General features: G+C 48.5%; 1 protein-coding gene across 12 annotated transcripts in view; it reads right to left on the bottom strand.

The window, feature by feature from the left end:
• CRISPLD2 (cysteine rich secretory protein LCCL domain containing 2) overlaps positions 1-24,339 on the bottom strand; it is a 134,273-nt gene that overhangs the window by 78,047 nt on the left and 31,887 nt on the right. For all 12 annotated transcript variants that reach the window (XM_079907920.1, XM_079907930.1, XM_079907926.1 and 9 more), the window contains exons 7-14: positions 21,528-21,668; positions 19,247-19,307; positions 15,544-15,610; positions 14,931-15,061; positions 12,755-12,798; positions 10,333-10,405; positions 7,875-7,950; positions 1,338-1,471 (exon numbers count right to left, since the gene is read on the bottom strand). In XM_079907920.1, coding sequence (XP_079764046.1) covers positions 1,338-1,471; positions 7,875-7,950; positions 10,333-10,405; positions 12,755-12,798; positions 14,931-15,061; positions 15,544-15,610; positions 19,247-19,307; positions 21,528-21,668 — 727 coding nt within the window. The remainder of the gene's footprint in view (positions 1-1,337; positions 1,472-7,874; positions 7,951-10,332; positions 10,406-12,754; positions 12,799-14,930; positions 15,062-15,543; positions 15,611-19,246; positions 19,308-21,527; positions 21,669-24,339) is intronic.

Consider the following 24,339-nt stretch of genomic DNA (forward strand, 5'->3'; position numbering starts at 1 on the left):
TCTGCGTCACTTGATTCTGCAGGGTCTTCCCATACCTGGGAAGCACCATCCTGGGGCCCAAAGCGCCCCAGGGGGCTGGGAGGGTGGGGACAGCCCAGAAGTTCCCTGGAGCCGTGAAAGCCCAGGCTTCAAGGGACCCGACATAGTTTGTATTCTTGACTTTACATTCCTTTTCTAAAGCGCTCCCTCAAACATAAAATCTTCAGCATTCCCCTCTGCTATGGGCTGAATCGTGCCCCCAAGTTTATCTGTTGAAGTCCTAGTCTCCGGTACCCTCAGAATATGACTGTACTTGGGAGACAGGGACTTCAAAGAGGTGATTAAATTAAAATGCGGTCATTAGCGTGGGCCCCAATCCAACGTGACTGGTGTCCTGGCAAGAAGAGCTAGGGGGGCTACTTCCCTGGTGGTGCAGTGGTTAAGAATCCGCCTGCTGATGCAGGGGACACGGGTTCGGGCCCTGGTCCGGGAAGATCCCACATGCCGCGGAGCAACTAAGCCCGTGCGCCACAACTAATGAGCCTGCGCTCTAGAGCCCACGTGCCACAACTACTGAGCCCGCGTGCCACAACTACTGAAGCCCGCGCGCCTAGAGCCCGTGCTCCGCAACAAGAGAAGCCACCGCAGTGAGAAGCCCGTGCGCCGCAAGGAAGAGTAACCCTCGCTCACCGCAACTAGAGAAAGCCCGTGCAGCAGCGAACACCCAACGCAGCCATGAATAAATAAATAAATAAATTAATTAATTAATTAAAAAAAAAAAGGCAGAGCTAGGCAACATTTCCACCAAGCCTCCCAACAGCCCCCTAAAGTGGAGACTATGGTTATACCCATGTCACAGGCGAGGAAACGGAGGCTCCGGCGCCCTGCTCAAGGTCACAAAGCTGGTAAGAAGCAGGGCCTAGGTCTGCCGCACTGCAGACTCGGCTCTTATTTATGTAACGAGATGCAACTACATTCTGATGCAGCTATACATAACCACTGTGTGACTACAATTTGATCCCACTGTTTTGTTGGGGACGTGGGCAGGGGGACGCACACACACATATAGAAAAAGGACCCTTTTTTGGGACACGCACCAAAAATCTCAGCAACTCTCCCAGGTGAGAGGTAACAGATGCTTGTTTTCCTTTGGGCTTATCTGACGCCTCTAAATTGTCGACAAAACATGTGCTGGTCACAGAGAAAAGTTATTGTGAAAAAAAAAAAAAAGGAAGAGAAAAGAGAAGGACAGGCTTGTCCTGGGCGTTCTGATATTTTAAAGGGCACTGTCTTTGGCCCTCCTCCAACGCCCCTCACTGGCCTTGGGTGTCGAGGGTCCGAGGACGCAGCCGCCCTACCTTTCAGACTGAACTCCGTTCCTGAGAGAGCCCACGTAGATCTTCTTTTTATCCACGGGCATCACGTCCACGTAACCCCCACTCTTGTTTCTGATGACTCCTGCGTGCACGGCGGTCTTACAGATGCTTGAAGTCTGAAAGCCCAGGAAGAGCTGTGATCAGTGTCAAGGGCAGGTGCTCGGGTGAAGAAGCCCTGCTGGGGTCAACCGTTACTTGGCCTCCTGGCTGGTGGCCAAGGAACCCCTAGGAAGTAACCGCGGCCTAGGAAGTAACCACGGCTACCTTAATTCCTCAGTGGTCTCTCCAGGGAGACCTGGCTTCATCCGTCCATTCATTCATATGTTCATTTTATCAACAAATATTTTCTGAGCACCTACTACGTGCCGGGCACTGTACTGGATATAGGAGGATTCAGCGGGGAACAAAATAAAGACTGTGCCTTCATGGAGTCAAGGGAGACGGACAAACAAGGGACTCAGGCTATGAAGAAAACAAAACCGGATCACGAGATAAAATGACTGGTGGAGGGAGCTCTTTTAGAACGGCTAACAAGGGAAGACTGCTCTTGACGTGACAATTGAGCTCAGATCAGAGTGACAACACGGGAACCAGCCACAGCCATGGGAGTATCTCTGGCCAGAGCGTCCCAGGCAGAGGGAGCAGCTCGTGCAAAGGCCCTGGGGTGGGAATGAACCTGTCATGTCCAAAGTACAGAAGGAGGGACAGGGTGGCTGGAATACAGTGAGTCCAGCAGAATGTGGCAGGAGAGGGGGAGAGGTGAGAAGGGGCCAGTCACGTGGGTCTGTGGGGGCCACAGGGTGGGGTCTGGGTTCATTCCAGGTGCCAAATGAGCCACTGGGTTTCAAGCAAGGGTAGGATGTGTTGTTTTCTAAAGTCATCAAATCATCTAATTCCTGGGTAACAAAATTGTCGAGTTAAACTTTCATTAGGGGCTTAACTTATCCAATAGAAAAATGGCCCTCAGATTGGACTGTCTGAGAGTAACTAATCAACATTTCCCAAAGTTGGGGAAATTCATTCAGGGGTGCGCTGGCTGGTGCCCGCTAAAGATGCAGCCTCCTGGGCCTCCCCCTGACCTACTGACTCAGAACCGCCTCAGGTGAGGGCCAGGTGATCCTGACACACACTCAAGGTTAAGAACCAGGTAGGTAGCACCCTCCTGCCTCTTCCGCGGTCATTGCACCTGGCCTGTGCTGGAAGCTAACATTGGCCCTGGCAGTGACTCCCCACCCGCACTGCAGCTCAGAGCCACCTGCAGCATCTTTATGTGAAGACGATGCCCAAGTCCCCGCCCTTCCCATCCCTCCCACCCCCAGATTCACTTGCTCTGGGGTGAAGCCCGAGACTGAGTATTTTATTTTATTTTTATTTATTTATTTTTTTTGACTGAGTATTTTAAACACTTGCTGGGTGATTGTCAAGTGCAGCCGGGGCTGCAGACATGAGCGGAGCTAATCCATCTGTGGGGTGAACAGCCTCCTTCATGGTAAGTGGAGCTATCGCCGACTCTGAGCTTATTAAATACCAGCCTGGGCTGCCTTTTGTTTGTCATCTCATTTAATCTTCCAATGACATGGGTGACTACTGTCATTCCCACTTTACAGGCCAGAAAGCACAGGGTCAGCGAGATTAGATGACGTTGCCAACGCCCTGCAGACAGTTCAGGGTTTGGGAGTGATTCCAAATGAGGTCTGGCGGACGGCAAAGTCTGTGCTTCTATGGTCGGCAGAATAAAGGGCCCCCCAAATGCCCATCCTCGTCCCTGGAACCTGTGGATGTGTGACCTGACATGGCACAAGGACTTCACATGCAATGGGAGAGGATCCTGGATTGCCCGGGTGGGCCCAGTGGAATCTCAGGGGTCCTTACAAGAGGGAGGTGGGAGGGTCAGAGGCAGAGAGAAGCAGCATGAGAAAGACCCAACAGCCTTTCAGACTGTCAGCTCCTGCCACGTCCCTTCCAAATCCAGGTCATTCCAGACAAGTTACTGGTTTTGCAGAAGAAGGAAAAAATGCTCACGGCAGAAGGCCCCGCCCTGCCTGCTCCCTGGGAAGTTAATACTGCTGTTAAAAGGTGGAGAGGCTCAGAGTTGAAAGGCACCCTCACGCTAAAGACGGGAGAACTGGATTTCTCGGTTTCCACCACTAACCGACTTGAGTAACTGAAGGCCAGTTTTTCTAACCCCGCACAAACATGTCTTGTCGTCAGTAAATAAATTAAATGGATGAGGGCAGGGTTCCTTAGCCTGAAGTGGGCTCTGGGGTGGGGGTGGGGCAGCCTGTGAGGCCCTGAGGCTACGGGCATAACTCTGTGGACCTACAGGGTCAGCAAGAACTTTCGAGGTTTTAGCACTGAGCCCAGGAAACCCCGTATCTCAGGCAAACTGGGATGGTTGGTCAACCCCGTCGGCACAAGGAAGCCTTTTTATCCCCCTGGAGGAAGGATCCACAGCTTTTCAGTTCTCAGAAGGGTGTGTGCCCCCAGAAGATTAAGAAGCAATAGATCTGCTGCCATCTAAAAGAGAGGCAGGGAGACCTTGGAAATGAAATGATCACTGTAGAATCCTTCGAAGTTCGCTGCGAGCGGGGCTGAGCTGTGGAAGCGAGCGTGGGTGGGGCTTCTCACCGGCAGGCAGAGCTGGGATTTTTTTCTGTCTCCCTCAGTATTGCTCACCCTCTGAGTTACCAGCCCCAGGGCCTGCCTGGGGAGGCACATCCTCTGATGGTAGCTGCCAGGAGGTGGGCGCTTTGGTGTTGCGGCCTCTGTGACAGTCCTTTGCCCCGTCCCCGGAGGATTTCTGGGCACCAGAGGCACAGAAGTTTCCCACGATAACATCCAGCCGTGGGAATGGAAACCACACACGCACAGCCTGATCCTTCCTGCACGGGCCCAGCGATCACTGCACGCGTCTTCCACCGCTGATGCTGGACAAACCCTTTCCTCCCCTTGCCCCCTACCTCTTCCCACCCCTCTCCTCTCCCTGCTTCTTCCCCAGAGGTACAAGTTATCTGCTTTCTCTCCTCAGGACCCAAGGCAACACCGATATCTGAATATTTATTAACAACCACTATCAACAAAGATCTGGTCTCAGCAACACTGTCCCCACCACTTGTTGGCTGTGTGGTCTTGGATGACCTATTTTAACCCCCGGAGCCTCTATTTTCTTAGTATAAAGTGAGGATCAGCGCCTTCCCTGGTGGCGCAGTGGTTAAGAATCCGCCTGCCAGTGCAGGGGACATGGGTTCGAGCCCTGGTCCGGGAAGATCCCACATGCCGCGGAGCAACTAAGCCCGCGCGCCTAGAGCCCGTGCTCCGCCATAAGGGAAGCCACCGCAGTGAGAAGCCCGCGCGCCGCAACGAAGAGTAGCCCCCGCTCGCCACAACTAGAGAAAAAGCCCGCGTGCAGCAACGAAGACCCAACGCAGCCAAAAATAAAATTAATTAATTAATAAAGTGAGGATCATATTGGTAACCCTTTTGAGCATTTACCAGGGTGGGCCCAGTTCTAGGTGTTTCACATGATTGATATGGTAATCTCCCAATAACCTGCGAGGTAGGTATTTATTATTATTATTATCATTATTCCCTCTTAACAGGGGTTAAACGACTTGCCCCCAATCACTGGGCTAGCAAACAGCAGAGCTGCGACTGCTACCCAGACCAGCAAGCCGCGTTACTACTCTACAGGGGTCAGTAAGAACCTAAGAGGGCCTATCGAGACGATTAAGTAAGACCAAGGGCTAAATGCAGGCTTGCACACAGTAAGGGCTCGATAGATGTTCGTTAATAAGACAAATATCACCATGATCATCACTCTCACCACCACCGTTATCGAAAATTCTCAAGAGACTGTCCTCTCTAACCCAGTGGTCCTCAACGTGTAGTCCCAGACCAGCAACATCCGTGTCACCTGAAACTTGTTGGAAATGCAGATGCTCCGGCTCTGCCTCAGACCCCGTGAGCCGGAAACACGTGGGGTGGGACCCGGAACCGTTTGAACAGTCCTCTGGGGGATTCTGATGTATGCACGAGTGTGAGAATTTATCCAGCCACCGAGAGAGATAGGACAGATAAGAAAACTCAGGTTCAGAGCAGGGAAGAAGGCTGGTCCACCATCCCACGACTGTAAGTGTCACAGCTGGGGTTTCAGTCTGCATCTTCCGACCCAGACTTCATTCGTAGGCTACAGCCTGCTGCTTCTCCCGCCTGCAGCTCACCACAAAGCACGGGCTCTGCCAGCCAATGCAGTCCGGGGGAGCAGGCAGGGACTGCAGGCACTGTTAGGCCCTTCGAAGGTCTGGAGACAACGCTCCCAAAATAAATCTCTCCGCGCAACAGACATTTTCCAAAAGGCATCATCATTTCCCAGAATACAGAGTGACCTAGAAACCAAGGCCAGAAAAGAACCTCTGATATGGACATAGCTTTCTCTTTCTCCCTTTCTTGCTTCCTTCTTTTATTCTCGGAAGAGCTGTTTAAGCACTGACTACTGGAGTATTTTTGCTGATTTATTGTTTCAACAAACATGAATAGAACAATTATTGGGTGCCAAGCCCTGTCATGAGCACAGTGTTTCCAAAAGCTCAAAACCCTAGTGAAGAAGAGACTGTATACAGGATTTCACCAACTGTATACAGGATTTCACCAACTGTATACAGGATTTCACCAACAGGCCTGTTCACACCTGTGCATTTGTGAGTGTGGGTGCGTTCAAACAAGGCAGAACAGGGTAGGGAAAGAACAGACCCTAAGGCAAGATACACCCTCATTTGCATCTCGCCTTTGCCATGTACTAGCTGTGTGATTTGGGGCAGGTTATTCTGAGCCTCACTTTCCTTGTCTGTAAGTTGGGGATAACAATACCTAGAGATGGTGTTTTTTAAGAGCCTAAAATACAGTAAAAAGTAGCCTTGTAATATTACTAAATTTTCATCAAGTTCTTGTATTTCTAAATATTTTTTCTTTTTCTTCTTTTTTTCTTTATACGTTTAGCTGCTGCACTGTTTGGAGCATACAGATTTGATTTTCATATCTTCATGAATTGTACCTTTCGTGCCACTGCATAACGAACTGTCTTGTCCCATTCAGTATGTTCCACTTTCAGTTCCACCTCCTCCGACGGCAATGTCGCCGCTCCTGCTTTATCTATGTGTTTCTTTGTATTTGGCTGGGATCGTTTTGCTCATCCCTTTACACTTCAAGCACTTGAAAATCGAAGACGCTGTCTTTCAGTAGCAGATTTGGGTTCAAACATTTACTATAACGATGGATATACATTATTTTACTCCTTCATTAAACTTTTAGAACTCAATTTTGAATTAGCAGCTTTCAAGGAGAAAAAAAAGACTCATTTAATCGGGAAAGAAAAAAAGATGGGGGTGGGGGGCAGGTAGCCACGAAGGTTGCTTTGACTTGGCAGAACTCAATGACCTCCCATTTACAGGACTCCAGCATAAATGAAGGCAGATGGGGGTGAAGGGGATGGTCGTCGGTGAGGGAGAACGGTAAAAATGAAGGCTGAGTAAAAATGTCAGCTGGGGATGAGCGATGCTGATCTCATCATGGACTTTTAAACCTAGAAGATTTCCTGGACTAGAAAATCCCAGCTCTGGCTCATTCTACGGAGAGATAAACAACTTGGCAAGAAGATCAAATAGTCTGTTGGGCAGAACTGTGACCACAGTCACATCTTCTGGATCACCATGTCCCTAAAGCCTGGACCACCGGAGGGAGCAGACTACTTTTTGAAGGCCTCACTTCAGAAAAATCAGCCTAGGCAAACTAAATTATTATATATGGGACGGATCGACAACCAGGTCCCACGGTGTAGCACAGGGAACTATATTCAATATCCTGTGAGAAACCATAATGGAAAAGAATAGGAAACTATATATGCGTAACTGAGTCACTCTGCTATACGGGAGAAATTCACATAACACTGTAAATCAACTATACTTCAATAAAATTTTTAAAAAAGGAAAAGAAAAATCAGGCTAAAGCTTCCTTGCTACAGTTAGGAGGGAAAAATGGAAGAACAGACTCCAATATAATAAGAGTGGTTATTAACAAGTAGTAAATTGGAGGTAGCTTGTATTTTCTTCCATGTGCTTTTAGCTCCGTGTGTACACAGCCACAAAGAAATGCAGTGAGTACAGTGGATGAACAGCTTATAAATGCAGCAGGAGAGCCAGAAGGGTGATTAGATATCTGGGGGAATGAAGTGTGTGATGCATGGGAGCCTTCATATGAAAAAAGCACGTCAGTAGAGAAGCAGAATTCAGTTCACCAAACTCTGAAGCCCTCTGTGTAAGAGGAGGTACACCTGTGTCCGTATTCATGAGCACACATTGGTGGAAGTTCAAATATTTCTGTAAATGGAGAAACTAGGGCAATGGTAGCAAAAATGAGTGATCTAAAATTAGCTAGAGGCACAGGAATGGGATCTCAAGTTTCTGGTGTCCAGACCTTGGAATGTGGTTTCTGTGGGGTGGCAGTTGAAAAGGCCAAAATACTCACGTCTGCATAGATGTTGGTTCCAAGCACGGGAGCCCAGTAGGATGGCTCATCTTTGCAGTGCGCCGGACAATGTACTCTGGAAAACAAGCAGCATTTAGGTGATGGTTAGAATCAGCAGAAAACAAAATTTCTTGAGAAAAGCAGCTGGCCCTCTTTATTTGAACATCAAGATTTAAGCACCTGGGTGAAAGGCAACTACCACATGGTTTACTCTTTAAGAAAAAGATATGCCTCTCCTACCCTAGCAGTGATAAAGATATTCTTCCTTAAAAGTGCATATAGAATTTTAAAACCCCGTATGGGGAGGCATAAATTGGGAGACTGGGATTGACATATATACACTGCTATATATAAAACAGATAACTAATAAGGATCTACTGTATAGCACAGGGAACTCTACTCAATACTCTGTGATGGCCTAGATGGAATAGAATCTAAAAAAGAGTGGAGATAGATGTATGTATAACTGATTCACTTAGCTGTACACCTGAAACTAACACAACACTGTAAATCAACTATACTCCAATAAAATTTTTTTTAATAAATAAATAAAATTTTTAAAAGCTGTAACTAAAATGAAAGGAATGAAAGGTTTTTGTCTCATTTGCTGATTGATCAGTTGATTAAAGTTGCTGGTTTACTCAGTGTACCTTAGTAATGCATGCTTTCTGTTTCCTTTTTCTGACCAGTCACTTATTAATAAAATGGAATATCTTTATGGGAAAAAAAACTCCATACAACAAGACATGTACAAACAGCAAGGTGAAAGGAAATAAAAATCTAAGAGAGGCGAGTATGGGATTGTAAGGGGTTGTGCCTCCCATTCTTGGATGTTGGCTGGTTCACACTGTGGCTACATTACGGAGATTGCAATCAATAGACTTTCGGAAACGCCACTTCCCTGTGCAGGGGAGGAAAGGGTGGAGGCCTTCACCTCCGTGAGTCACAGAATATTCCAGGCAGGGGGCACTGATAACCCGGGGCAGGAAGGGTTGGCTCACCGCTGCGTCAGTCAGCACATCCCTGCCATAGGGGATGAGGAGAGTGCCTCAAACTGGAATCTCTCACACCAGGAAAGAACATGAGCTTTACTTAAACAAAGGTCTTTTGTCTTTATCCGGAACAGGTGCACCATGGGCTGGAGCCCAGGGACCAAGGAACCAAAACGGCATCTGGAAGCCCTCTGGCTTGTGAGTAGCAAAGGGGAGGATTCAGGAACCCCATCTGGTCCCCTCACTGGCCCCCTCCCGGGGCTCTTCCCTGCTCACACCTCGGGGTTCTCCACCTGTTAGATTTTTGTTTTGTGTTTGTTTTGGCCATGCCGCACAGCTTGTGGAATCTCAGAGCTACATAACCCAGCTTCTGACAGGATCTAACGGGTACTTTGGAGATACCCCTTCTTTTGTTCTGATGCAACATCCTCCCAAAACTCAGCCAATTAAGGTTTGGGCAGATGCATGTGAAACCCACTCCTTAGACAAACACATTGCGGTACATCCACAGAATGCAACGCCCACCACTCGGCAACATGAAAGGATAAAACAAATCACCGATTCCCTCCACAACACGGATGAATCGCAAAGCACTGTGCAGAGTGGAAGAAGGCAGATACCCAAGGCTCCGTGCTGTGACGGCTCCACGTATATGAGATTCCAGAAAAGGCACGATTACAGGGACAGAAAGGAGGTCAGTGGTTGGCAGGGATGTGGGTGGGAGCTGGAGGGAGGGGTGCGGACAGCAAGAGAGCGCGCTGGGGTGATGAAAATGTTCTCTGCCTAGATGGTGGTGTACATATGTCAAACCACATCGAACTGTATACTTGTAACAGGTGGATTCTGTTGTGTGTAAATTACACCTCCAAAAAGCTGAGTTTTAACGAGCTAGTTCTAAAGTGACCCACAGAAAGCGTAACAGATCAAGTACAAGAACCAAGGAGCTGATTCCAAGGGGACCAGTGACACCCAGCTTCCAGAGCTCTCGACGGATCTAAGAGGCCAAGAATGACAGGTCCCAAGGTCTGTCTGGGGGCTTGGGAAGAGCCTGGTGGCAAATGAAGTCAAATACTCTCTCCTTCAAGTGGAGGTGACATCGAGAAGGGCAAAGCCATCTTTTCAGTTAAGTTCCCAGAGCGGGGCCCTGGGGCCTGGCACGGGGCTCACCCAGAACCTTCTCAAGATGTGGATGTCCTGCTGGGCCACGCCCGGAGATTGGGACTTGTTCTTTTAATGCCTCTCAAGCAATTCCAATGTGCAGCCAGGGTTGAGAACGAGGGGTCTCAGGGAGAGGCCAAGTGGGTCCTTGACCCGGAGCACAAAGCGACTGACTTCCTGGGTGGACACACACCAGGGCCACGTCTAGAACTCAGCTGTGCGTGGCTCCGGGCAGTGACCCACCACCCAACCTGGCCCTCCTTCTCTCGGCCCCCATGTTTGCCAATCCAGATGCCAGGGAGCCTTACCTTGGGCAGTGGGTCCCCGGCTTCTCATATGGGCAGAGCTGGGCCACGGTGGTGTAGCAGTCCAGGTCCTGCACTGTGAATAGGAACACGGAGGGGAAGGGTCAGGTCACGGGCAAGCCTGGGCCTCAGGCTACTGGCCTGTGAAACAGGCTGCTGGACAACGGGTCCTAGGGGTTCTTTGGGCCCCCGAACCAGGATGAGAGCTGGGATCAGGCTCCAGTGCTCCTGGCACCCCCCCCCCCAGGGGCACTCTAGGGATGAGATAAAACCCAAGGCCCAAGCGTTTCTACAGGTCAAAGGTGTCATCGCCCTAACAGTTTCTCTGTGGGGCGAGCAAACTTCTCATTTGCATTGTGCTCTTCCACCTTGAAGCCTCTGCCTCTACTTCATCCTGCTGGAGCCTCATGGCGGGTATTATACTAACTATACAGATGGGGAAACTGAGGTCCAGAAAAGCTAAGAGACCTCCTGAGGCTGCACAGGACATGGTTGAGGGTCCACGTTTCCGATTCCCAGCCTAGAGCTCTTTGCTCACACCCTTCCCAAGGGGCAGGTGACTCTTTCCTGCAAGGTCACATGTTGTGTTTTAACAACAGATGTAAGAAAGCGGTTCTAATACTGACCACCTGTAGTCTCTGACAGCCTGTCCTTGTCCAGTCCAGGGCTCGGCAAACTCTTCCTTAAAGAGCGAGAGGGTAAATACTTCCAGCTCTGTGGGCCCTATGGTCTGTGTTATAACCACTCAGCTCTGCCACCGTAGCAGGAACCAGCCACAGACAATGTGGGAAGGAATGGGTGCGGCCAGGTACCACTAAAACTGTATTTACAAAACAGTCAGCAGACAGGATTGGCCTTGAGGGCTGTAGTTTGCCCACTCTTGGTCCAGCCGATGACTTGGACGGGCCAGGGGTCTATGCAGCAATCCAGCAAGGGGATTGGTCTACTACACCGAGGGTCTGCTATACAATGGGATGCTGGGGAAATCATTAAAATGAGGTTTAGAAGTCCACTTAAAGGTATAGAAGACTATTCTTGATATATTATTATTTGAAAAAAAAAATCAAAAAATCAGTTTACCAATTCCATTTCAATTTTTAAAAACATATCAATGCATACATGACCAATGTATATACTCTTAATGCAGAGGGAAAAGAAACACTACAGCTACCCACCAAAATGTTCAGAGCAGTTATCTCTGAATGGTGGAATTTAGGTCTTTTTTCCAACAATTCTCTGTATTTTTAAATTATCTGGAATAAACAGCCATTACTTTTGTAATAGGGGGAAAAGCTGCTATATGCTTTTTCTGTTTTTTTTTTTTTTTTTTTTTTTGCGGTACGCGGGCCTCTCACTGTTGTGGCCTCTCCCATTGCAGAGCCCAGGCTCTGGACGCGCAGGCTCAGCGGCCATGGCTCACGGGCCCAGCTGCTCCGCGGCATGTGGGATCTTCCTGGACCGGGGCACGAACCCGTGTCCCCTGCATAGGCAGGCGGACTCTCAACCACTGCGCCACCAGGGAAGCCCCTGCTATATGTTTTTATAAAGATATCTAACCAGATATTCTTGTATCCAGGGCAAATGACAAGAATTGGTTTCCCCAAAGAAGAAAGGGTCAGTGGGCAAGAATCAAGGAGAGGGCCCAGGTGAGGGTGCTGGGTGGGGCACCCTGGCATCCCCACCTGCCTGAGACTATTCCAGTCAAGTGCCCGGTCTGGGCAACCATAAACCAGACCCCAATTCTGGTTACAGTGTGCTCTCCCGTGGATGCATGTCACCCTGCCAAATGAACATCCCGAAGGCCATACAAAAAGCTGGGCCAGAGACAGCAAGTATGGGCCATGGACTTCCCCACGTTTCCCTCTCTTGTCCATGGCAGACATTACTAATCTATCAAGCTCCGTGCTCTGCTGAGCCCAGAATGAGGCCTCAGAATCCTTCTCAAAACGACGCTCCAGGTAGCCACTATCGCTCACTAGAAATTGACACTCCCTATGCAACCTATTAGCTACTCTAGACCCAGGCATTAGTATTTCTGTGACAGTCAGCTGGGAACCCATGCCTGTGTTTCAGGTTAGCTATCTAGGTCCATGGCCAAGTTCAGATTTTTTTTTTTTCCACCGTGCCCCACGGTTTGCGGGATCTTACTTCCCAAACCAGAGACTGAACCTGGGCCACAGCAGTGAAAGCGCCAAGTGCTAACCACTGGACTGCCGGGCAACTCCCCCTAAGTCATGATATTTAAAAAAATTAGTTAAAGGATCGACCTCCTCAGGAACCTCTTAACCATCTTTAACAGTGCTGAGAAGAGCAACATCAGCAGACACGGTAAACATTAAATCAATAACTAAGAGGAGTGAAGTTCCAGGGAGACCCAAGATAACCTGTGTATTGCGGTCATATGAGAAAAGACTGGCCGGCTTACCTTTTACCTTTGACACCGTGAAGGAGCTGGAGGCCTTGTATTTGCTGTAAAAGGAATCATTAGGTCAATGCAAACAGAAACGCGTCTGAAAGTACACGTTTGTTCCTGCACTTATTTTATTTACGGCCTCAACTTTACATTTTTCTACTTGTTTCCCATCAGCCTGAAAGCCCTTGGGACATTCTAGAGCAGGACCTAGAAGGAGAAGATTCTAGAGCCGGGCTCGTTAATCTTCCTGGTGCCAAGGGTCCCTCTAGCAGCCTGGTACAGCCTACGGACACCTTCTCAGAACAATGGTTTTAAAATGCAATGATAAATTGAAGAGATTAGAAGAAAATCAGGTGTTATTAATATCATCATCAAAGTATTAAGACAACTGTGTGTTAGCGTCATAGCTGCGCACCTTTATCAACGTACTGAAAACAGAACCTAGCGGCAGGTCTTCTAACTGCTGTCATTTGGGGATCATGACAGCAGAGGCTGTTTCAAGGTGCCTCCGTCACGTGGATGCCCACCCGTGAGAAAGTCGCTGGCCCTACGAGTGCTACTCAGACTGGGGGCTAACACCCATCAGGGAAGAAAATACCACATTTCAATGAGAGGTGAGTGAAACTGAAGTTTTAATTTGCTTTGCATTCACACGCTCCCCGACTCTCATTCTAAGACGTGAAGAACCCCACTCTAGATGTAAAGTTGGCCATTGGAAGGGACCAGAGATGGATTCAGGACAAGGGTCCCAGGCAATGTAGGACCTGAACCCTTGGTCAAGCCCACAGCTCCACCGGTGGTGGGGTGGAGCTTCATCAAGGCTGGGGTTGAGGTCACGCAACCGATCTCTCCATGAATATTTTCTTTGCTTTCGTTTAAACTTCCTTGCTCTTTTTTTGTTTACATAAAATCCCCAGCTAAGACAGAAGAAGGAATATTGCAACACTGCCGGAAGAACCAGGCCTTTCCAAACAGAATGACTCATGTAGTTTTTGAAATGTTCTGAGTGGCCTCACTATTTGGAAGGGACATGGACGTGCCACCTTGTAACTATCACAGGAGCGTCTGCTGGGTGCCTTCCTGCTGCAGACCCTGGGATGGGCACTGACACGGGGATCCCTGACATGCTGCCTCGTGGTGGGTTAGCTGGGTGTCAGCCCCGGGTCCTGCCGTGGCCCTCATTTATAAATGAGAGTACTGCCACCTCGACGGGATGAAGAAGCCAGCCCAGGTCACGCAAAGGGAGAAGTCAGAGCCGGGTCTGTTTGACCCTAGAGCCCCCAGTGGGTCCCACCAGCTCCTGGTCACCTTATGCCTCAGATGCCATGGACAGATCAAGACATGATCTCCCGCAGTTCTTCACGGTCCCCCCCAACCCCATCAACCCCCAAAAGTCAGAATGGCGAAGATGGTCTGCCCCATCAGCCATCCACATACCTTACATGAAAAACACCTTGCAAAAACGAGTAAGTATATTTAAAAAATGAAAGCCTCATTCTCAGGGGGAAAAAAAGTGCCAGTCAAGAATTAGCCAACGGGGTGGGATAAGGAGGGTGGGAGGGAGGCTCAAGAGGGAGGGGATATGTGGATATCTGTATATGTATAGCTGATTCACTTCGTTATACAGCAGAAGCTAACACACCATTGTGAAGCAGTTATACCCCAATAAAGGTGTATATAAAAAAAAGAATTAGCCTACAAACTCAAAGATACCATCAGTCATTACTGATGTGTCTGAAGAGTTCTCAGGGACAAGGAAGGGAGAAAAAGCAGGATTCAGCACTCAGATTGCAAGGCTATGCTTTTGAAGGTCATGTACGTAGATTAGCTCTGGGAAGTGGGAATGAAGAGATTAGTATTTCTTTATTTCCGTTTTTCTGTATCTTCATGGCTATGTGTACATTTCATAATTAAGAGCAGTGTTCATTTTAAATACGCAATAAACTTTCCTAAAACCTACAAAAACAAACAAACAAGAAACAAAACTCAACCACATTAAACACACACACCAAAACCCACTGGGATTAAATAGGCTGAACGGCCAATGGGGCGATTTCTGAGTTATGGGATTAAGGTCATCTTCAGTGTTTTCCTCCTTCTTTATATTGTTCAGTACTTTTCAAAGTTTCAACAGTGCTCTCATAAGCAGAAAAGGAGTCTTCGGGAACCCTGATCACCGCATAGTTACCTCAAAGACTGCACGCCGTTTCTCTCAGACTTGACGAAAAAGGGGACCTTCCCATTCCTGGTGACGTCCACCAGGCCTCCCTTGTCGTCCAGGACCCCGTAGTGAATGGCGGCCCGGCAGATGCTGGACGCCTGCGGGGGACAGGTCAGACTGTAAGTAAATCTGAATTCATCTTTGTCTGCGATCATTTCCCCAAACATCCAAGATGTTTGTCCTCAACCCACAAAAAGTCGGGCCAAGGCTCACCCCACTTCTCACTCTGGCTGCACTCTATAACACGTCTTTGTTCCAGGGGGTGCTTATCTCTAAGAACTCATTGAGTTGCTTTACAAACTAAGAACAGGGACAAACGGCCCTTTCTCCCCATCCAGTGGCGCATTTAACGCTCGGCCTACAATGGAGACTGGTCTGCTCGAGGGTCATCCCCAGTTCCCAAAAGTGGCTTCACAAGTTTGTGACCCCAGAAACACACACGGATCAGCTCTACAAAAGGAAAGGGGGGGTTGACTAAGGAGCGGAAAGAAAAGCTGTTCACCTGAAAACCAGCCACCTGCTTTTAAAACAGAGACACGAGTCCACACAAGCCATTTAAAGAAATGCTGGCCGTACTTACGCTTTCATAAAAGAGAGTCCCAAAGATCTTTGCCCTGTGGTGCAGGCAGCCTGCTGGGCACTGGTACCTGATGGAGAAGAAAGAAGATGATTTTCAGAGGTAAACATGTTCATGAAACCTCATCGTGAATTTATTGGGGGTTTTCCCTTCTATATTATTACATATAGAAAAGCATCAGTGATACAGCATGCACTGTTTTGGAGCAACTCACAATTCACCCAGGCTGGAGTTTCTAGTCACACAGACACAATTAGATTCAACTTGACCTCCTTAAAGACTATTTTCATGTGCTTCAGGTTCAAATTGAATAGATGGACAATTCTATGAACAGATAGACAATTCACAGAATAAAGACAAGTGTCTTCAAAGGCACCAAAAAAAAAAAAAAAAAAATCCTCAGATATCAGTCACCAAAGATGTGCAGACTGAAAGGAGTTGGCATTTTCCAGGCATCAAGGGTTTTTTAATCGAATAAAACTAAATGATGGTGATCATGTTCACAAACAACAGTTAATCTTTCCAGAAAGCCTTCAGAATTCATATCCCTTAAACCATAAACAAAACAAAAAGACAACCTCTGCACTGGGAAAAAGTATTTGCAAATGGTGCTACCGACAAGGGATTAATTTCCAAAATATACAAACAGCTCATACAGCTTAATATTTTTTAAAAAACCACAGCCCAATCAAAAAATGGGCAGAAGACCCAAATAGACATTTCTCCAAAGAAGACATACAGATGGCCAAGAGGCACATGAAAAGATGCTCAATATTGCTAGTTATTAGAGAAATGCAAATCAAAACGACAATAAAGTATCACCTCACACCAGCCAGAATGGCCATCATTAAAAAGTCTACAAATAACAAACGCTGGAGAGGGTGTGGAGAAAAGGGAACCCTCCTGCACTGTTGGTGGGAATGTAAATTAGTGCAGCCACTATGGAAAACAGTATGGAGGTTCCTCAAAAAACTAAAAATAGAGCTACCATATGATCCAGCAATCCCACTCCTGGGCATATATCCAGAAAAGATGAAAACCTCTCATTTACAAAGATACATGCATCCCAATGTTCATAGCAGCACTATTCACAATAGCCAAGACAAGGAAGCAACCTAAGTGTCCATCAACAGAGGAATGGATAAAGAAGATGTGGCACATATATACAATGGAATATTACTCAGCCATAAAAAAATAATGTCATTTGCAGCAACATGGATGGACCTAAAGATTATCATACTAAGTGAAGTAAGTCAGACAAAGACAAGTATATGATATCACTTATATGTGGAATCTAAAAAAATGATACAAATGAACTTATTTACACAACAGAAGCAGACTCACAGACATAGAAAACTTAAGGCCACCAAAGGGGAAAGCGGGGCGAGGGATCAATTAGGAGTTTGGGATTAACATATACCCACTACTATATATAAAACAGATAACCAACAAGGACCTACTATATAGCACAGGGAACTATACTCAAAATCTCATAATAACCTATAATGGAAAAGAATCTGAAAAACAATATATGTATGTATAACTGAATCACTTTGCTGTACACTTGAAACTAACACAACACTGTAAATTAACTATGCTTCCATTAAAAAAAAAATTCATATCCCTTAATTCTTGAATCTCCCAAGTAAAAAGACAGAAAGTCAGACCTCCATGTTACTCCAACCATTTGTAATAGGGAAAAACTGTAAATAAGTCAGCAGGTGTCAAAGGAATAGCCAAATATACTTCTGTGTGGCCAAACGTCAGAGTATTATGCAGCCACTAGAAATGAAGTTTCTGAGGAATAGTTATTGACTTTGGAAAACCTTAAGTGAAACCAGTAACACACAAGATTGCATAACAGTATAGCGTAATCAGTGCACAGAAACTACATAGAATGGTTACTGACGTTCACGAGACTGTGGGACACTTATTCTTTCCTTTATACTTTTTTTTTGGTTGTTGTTTTCCTGAATTACAATGAACAAGAATACCTTTTAAAGTCAGAAAAAAAGTCCAGTAAATATTATTTTTTTAAAAGCACCACGTACAGAAAACTGATGTGACAGACGGCGGGACGGCTTCCAGGAGCTGCACCGTGAACGTTCTTATGGTCGCAGGTGGGCTGAGTTCTATATCTTGACTGGAGGCATCTAACAGTCTTCATGTGGACAGACCCCTGCCTTTTCCGTGCTTGGGGAGGGTCCCACTACCCCCAACCCTGCAACTCTTTTGATGCTAACAACGAATGTTCTCCAGACCTTGTCACTTTTTCCCATTGAATACTCAGGCGTGATGCTCTTGTAACAAGCCCGCGGTTCAGAAAGGCACATCACCACCAAGGGGCAACTCGGGAGCGTTCCGGGAATCCCAGACCCGTGAGTTTGCGGAGTGGAGACCCCTTCCGGTGCGAGGGGACAGACGGTTATTCCACCACCCTCATTGCCACGTCCTGCTCATCTCACCAACAAAGTGCCTGGTTCTACTTTCGTAGTACTTGCTGGCCCATCGCCAGCTGCTCGTGGGATGACGTATGAGCCCCTTGAACATCTGATCCTGGGCTGCTCTGTCTGTCCCAGGACACTCCTGCCAAAGCCTGAGTGATGCATTGTCCTGGCAAACCAGATCACAAAGTCCCCATGGTATAAAATAGGACCCTCTCTTTTAGGTAATACCATATACCTTCTCTTTTAGCGTGTGCTTTAAAGAACACGATTCACGGTTTCCCTGGTGGCGCAGTGGTTAAGAATCTGCCTGCTAATGCACAAGACACGGGTTCGAGCCCCGGTCTGGGAAGATCCCACATGCCATGGAGCAACTAAGCCCATGTGCCACGACTACTGAGCCTGCGCTCTAGAGCCCGCGAGTCACAACTACTGAACCCACGTGCCACAGCTACACTACTGCCCGTGCTCCGCAACAAGAGAAGGTACCGCGATGAGAAGCCCGCGCACCGCAACAAAGAGTAGCCCCCGCTCGCCGCAACTAGACAAAGCCCGTGTGCAGCCACGAAGACCCAATGTAGCCAAAAATAAATATAAATAAAATAAATAAATGAAAAAAACATAAAAATGCAATTCAGCTTTAGATGAATGGACGCCAGAATCCATAGGAAGAAGAGTAAGGGCCCCTCCACCGATAACACAGTTTCCCGCCGTGAACCTGAGGACCTATGCAGGGCCGCTACACCTGTTGGCCACTCACTGCCAGAAGGCGCAGCCCAGCAGCTACGTTGCCAAAACCAAGCTTGTTCTTCTTGGCAGGTGTTTTCAACATCTGAAATGGACGATACTAAGTGACTCTGTCAGCTACATGAATTTGTTCAACGCTGGGCGACACGCAGGCCGCTCTTTGTCTGGTGGGGCCCCTCGGGGAGCAGGCCGACTTGGATTCCACAGCAGCCGTGCTGGACCCGTCCACAGCCACACCTGCCCTAACGCTGCCACAGCCCCAGTCGTCCCCGGCACAGAGCTCTGGGCTAGCCTGTGCTAGCTCTGGGTAACCCCTTCAGGCAGAGAGATGGGAGGGAGCCCCCAGCCTCACAAAAACATCGGTCAGGATCTCCCTGTCGATAGCACATCTGCTGCTGGCACATCTGGCATTTCTACAGATGTAGATCAGCTGACAGACCACGATGTGACCCATGACCGAGAGCAGGTGTTTCAGAGGGCTGTAGGCAGCGAGACAGGGATGGGCCAGGCCTTACCTGTTGCACGTGGACCCTTTACACTTGTCCTTCATCTTGGTGTCACACTTGACGACTTGGGCTAGGAGAGAAATGCAGAAATACTTGTCAAGGCAAGAAGCGGGAAGATGAGCCTGAGTTAGAAGACCCCATTCCCCGCTCTGAGGAACTCTCTGGAACATTCTGGAATCCATGTCATAATGAAAGCAAGAGCACGGCCCAATGGCTGCAGGCTTAGGGTGAGGTTCAGATCCCAGATCCTCTTTCTAGTAGCACTGTCACCTTGGACACCTTACTTCCCCTCTCTGAGGTTCAAATTCTGCTTACTAATGGGGATGAGCACAGTATCCACCTCCAACGGTTGCTGTGAGCCTTAAATGAGAAAGTAAATGTAGGCTTGGAAGGGAGCCTGGCACACTAAGTGCCCCATAGCCTCACAGGGCTCTGGAGGGCGAGCCTTGTCCAGCCCGGTTGGCGGGCACCCAGCCATTCTCACCAGTGTCGTCTCCCCGCTCCCAGCCAAGATGACTTCGCCAAGCTTTCCTTTTTGGTGTATTTTATAGGGACATATCAGAATCTTGCAGTAGTGTCACAGTTTGACAAAAAGACATATTACTTTGTAACGTTACATTATTAAAGAAAAAAAAACAACTGAAGCGTTTGGAATTTCTGGACAGACAAGAACACCAGCGTATTTCCTGGTCAAAGAAAGCCACAGCTGACTAAACAGGCAGGAAGCCCAGGAGAAAGACATCTGAAGGCCTAGAGGATAGAGACTAGTGGGGGCTGAGGGCAGGGCAGCTGACAGAATAGCAGAGGATTTTTGAGAAAGGTGGGCATGCGCTGGCCTCCTCACTCAGGGGTGAGTCCCGTTTTATGCTGTGTGAGGTTTGGAGGGAAAAGAGAGACACCGGTGGGCAGAGAACCCACACTTGGTGCCGTGTCTGTGAGAAAATGCCCTCCAGAGCCTCAACCCTTCACTAAAGGTGCCGCAGACACAGGTGAGCAGCGGAGGGGGTAAGCGGAGCCCGGCAGGGGAGGGCAGAAAGAAAGGAGCGAGCCCTAGCCGGTGAAGCGTCTTGGGAGACCGGGCAGAAGAAAGCGCGACAGAGGTGAGCGTGAGAACACTAGGCGTCTGGGGACTTCCGGAAGTCTCTGGGAGGACATCCACCTTCTGGCCTTGGGGGGGGGGTGTCGGAGGCAACTTGATGGTGAGCTCAAAGCACAGCTGACACTGGGTGGCCCCCGTTTACTGCATATAATCCCCACAGCAAACTGACAGAGCTGCAACTGCTATGGTAAAATGTGTGAGAGTAACAGATGAGAACGTTGACATACAGCCCAGGAGGTTTGCCCCAGGTCTAGAATCCATGGCCTTGTTCCCCAGTAATTGCTGCAGTTCTCCTTTGTCAAGAACACGATGCCAGGCTTCCCTGGTGGCGCAGTGTTGAAATCCACCCGCCAGTGCAGGGGCCACGGGTTTGAGCCCTGCTCCGGGAAGATCCCACAGGCCACGAAGCAACTGAACCCGTGCACCACAACTACCGAGCCTGCGCTCTAGAGCCCGCGAGCCACAACGACTGAGGCTGCGCACCACAAGTACTGAAGCCCGCGCGCCTAGAGCCCGTGCTCCGCAGCAAGAGAAGCCACCGCAGTGAGAAGCCCGCGCACCGCAACGAAGAGTAGCCCCCGCTCACCACAACTAGAGAAAGCCCGCGTGTGGTAACGAAGACCCAACACAGCCAAAAATAAGTAAAAAAAAAAAAAAAAAAAAGAACCCAATGCCTCTTGTGAAATATGGACATATGAAATGCACAGGTCCATATCTCACTGATTTAAAACAATGCGACAGAGGCATCACTGCTCCCACTTTATGGACGAGCACATCGACTCTCAGAGTCGGGTGACTATCCGAGTCACAGGGCTGGTGCATGATGACCACGGGAGCCGGGCTCCACGCTGCACGTTCATCGTCCCTTTGGGAGCCAGGCACTTCCAACAGGAACCCAATTTTAGCCCAAGTCCTCTCTGAAAGGACAAGAGAAGGTCTAACCTTAAAATACCTGCCAGGGGGGAAAAGGCCACCCAAGCACAGCTCCTATAATGCTTCTTTTGAAATGACTTAAAAATATCGTTTTTTAGAAACATCTTCAGGTCGTGCTTTTTGCAAGCTACACCCCACCCTGTTCCCTGCTGTTTGTCGACTTGGAGACCTCTCAACCCACCAGTTTCCCTCCTCTGCCCACCCCAAAGAAAACTGCCCCCTCCAGAGGCGGCTGGCAGAGGGCAGAGCCCCACTCACTCATGTGGTTCACGGCAGGGGCTTTCTTGGGCTTCGTGGGTCTGATCACCCTCGGCGGGACCCAGATGTGCTTCTCTTCAGGAATGGGGGCCACTTCCACCTCGTTCATCTCGTCCGTTTCAGGTTTCTGGTCGTATGTCTCTTAATAGCGAAGAGGGAGAGAAAAGCAACATGCTGGGATTCAACCAAAATGCATTTAGGAAAAAAATAAAGAAGCAATTTGGAAACTAAAGTTGTTCGAGGTTTGGCTTCACAAAGGGTCATTTCAGTGGCAAAGAGAAAGTTACCTTTCAGGACAGTGCTGGCCAGGTGGAATTCTCCCCGCCAAGGGGCGGTGGATGGCTCTCTGGTCACTGTGTTTGCTTTGGACACAAGAGCGGCTGGGCTGACCAGAGGTTAGAAGGCCCTGGCGCCCACCCCTGGATCATCAGAATGGTTTCTTGTCCCGTCTCTGCCCAAGGAAGCAGCTTCAGGAAGCCGCCTCATCCTCTGACCCCAAACCGTAGCTGTCTCCGCTGAGGTGCCTCTGGCCCTAGGTTCTCACTGGAGGAGGGGTCCGCCTCATTTACACGCCATCATGGCACACGAAGACCCTCGTCAATGGTCTTGGACACCAATGCCCCTCACCACCAGCACATTCTGCTTCCTTCCCCACTCCTGCAGGCCAAGATCACTTAACCTTTCTCTGCCCTGAAGTTTCGAAGCCCAATAACATTGGAACCATCATCTAGAACGAGCCAAAGACCCAACTCTTGGTTAAAACACTTAGTTCTTCGGGTCCCAATATTTTCCCCACCCAAATATTATTATTTCTCCAACCATGACCATGACCTTCACGTTTCAAAACATTCTAATTCACCGAATACATTGCATTTATTAAGCATCAGTTTATCTTCCAGTTTTCATCATGAAAGTCAACTATTAACCACTCACTGTGATGTGTAATCAGGCCAGCTGGATACCAAAGCATAAATTCCAGCCAAAGCGGAGCAAAGTATTGCTGTTTGGGTTTGCCTGAGCACCCTTATCAAAGATGAATCAGTGCGCATCTCTGCTGGGGGACCCCCGCCCCTCCAAGGATGTCTGTGGGCCCGAGGTGGAAACCCCTGCCTTCCAAGCTCCTCCAATGAGAAAAGACAACAGATGTGTTTGGGTAAAGAACGGTTTCAAGGAGCAGAAATGAAGCGCCCTTGCAGCCTCTCTGAGTCAACGGATTAAAATTAAAGTCCCATCACGTGTTCACCAATCCCCAGCCTTATCCTTACTTCTTCTGAAGAGCAACAACTTTTCTCCAGAAAGCAGACCAAGGGTCTGCGTTGATACAAGACATTCAAGAATATGAAGGGCAAGTGACATCTTCTCTGATGCTTTTCAAGGCTGGGATGCTCTGCAGCTGCTTCACTGGCCGATTCATCACGGCACAACCACTACCCTGACTCATAGGAGGATGGACAGGATTTAAGCCGGAGGAGAACAGCAACCCTGAGTCCCAAGTTCATTATCAGAGCTCATGGACCTCCATGTACTGCTCCTGGACGGCGTGCTCACCACCACCCACCTCCCCCACCAGCTGGAAACTCCCTGAGGCCAGCAGCCAGCCTGCTTCACACCACACTACACCCAGCTCCCAAAACGTAGTAGCTGCTCAACAAAATGTGCTGAGTGGAGGATGATCAAAATGCCCAACAAATTCTGTCTTGGAATTCTTTTGGGGAAAACAAAAAAAAATAGTCCCAGCAAAGCTTAAAGACATCCAGGAAGGGAATTCTGAACACATCATTTGTAGCCAAACGCTATAGGTGAAATCTTTATGAAGATGCTGGGTTTGCAAACACCACTTGGGACCCAGCGGCCGTCTCTTGTCTGTCTTCCCGTCAGTGTGGCTATTCATGTTTGTCCTTCACTGAAAGCCAGAGCTGTCTCTGGAATAAGCTGGGTTTTCTTCCACTGGCCTTTAGGATTTTTATACCTCATAATCGTGGCTTTATTTAGCCAAATATAGTTGGGTAGAGCAGTCTAAAGCATTTGAAGGCTCACTATTTAAGAAAATGGGTAGACGGTCCTCGCCCTCAGACACACACATGAAAAGTGGAATGCTTACCCAGAGGACGGGCTGTATTTGATCACATCCTAATTAAGATCCCCTGTGTGGATCGGCACAGGCCTGGGGAAATTCCGTGCCCAAGTTCGCGGCAAGGTTACCCCGTGCACCGTCCAGCTCCGGACCGGGGGTCTCAAGGCACACAGCATTGCTCCATCATTCTGCAGACTCCCGCCTGGTTCCGTAAGTGGGGATGAAGCTCTCACCTCATCCTCTCGTTTCCCTGGGAGGCATGAGCAGCTCCATTTTACAGACGGGAAAACTGAGGCTCAGAGAGGCTATGTGACCTGCCCAAGCTCACACAGCTGAGAGTCAAATCACCTTTCCCCAAAGTCCACGCCCTTCCTCGCCACACAGGGAAGGGCTGGAATCTTCTCTTACGGTCTATCCTTATCCCTGTTCCATCTCCATTAGAGGTCAAGGCCTTGCCAGGAACCTCAATAAATGCTTATTAAGTAGCTTATGCAGATAAGCTGCTTTAGGAGAGACTTTCTGCATGGTTAGCTAAGAAAATCGGGACGCCCACCAAGTGAAGTTGGGCATTTTCCACCAAAAATAAAGAAACAAGTCTAGGAGGCTTCATTGGGTGGGTTAACCAGCATCTAGGCTATCCTTGTGTGCATTTGTTCTTCGAAAATGACCCTCTGTGGATATCAGGGGTATATTTGTTCAGACAACATGCAGAACACACCTGCTACGTGGCCCTGGAGG

The sequence above is a fragment of the Stenella coeruleoalba genome (genome assembly GCF_951394435.1).
Source record: "Stenella coeruleoalba genome assembly, chromosome: 20".
Lineage (NCBI taxonomy): Eukaryota > Metazoa > Chordata > Mammalia > Artiodactyla > Delphinidae > Stenella > Stenella coeruleoalba.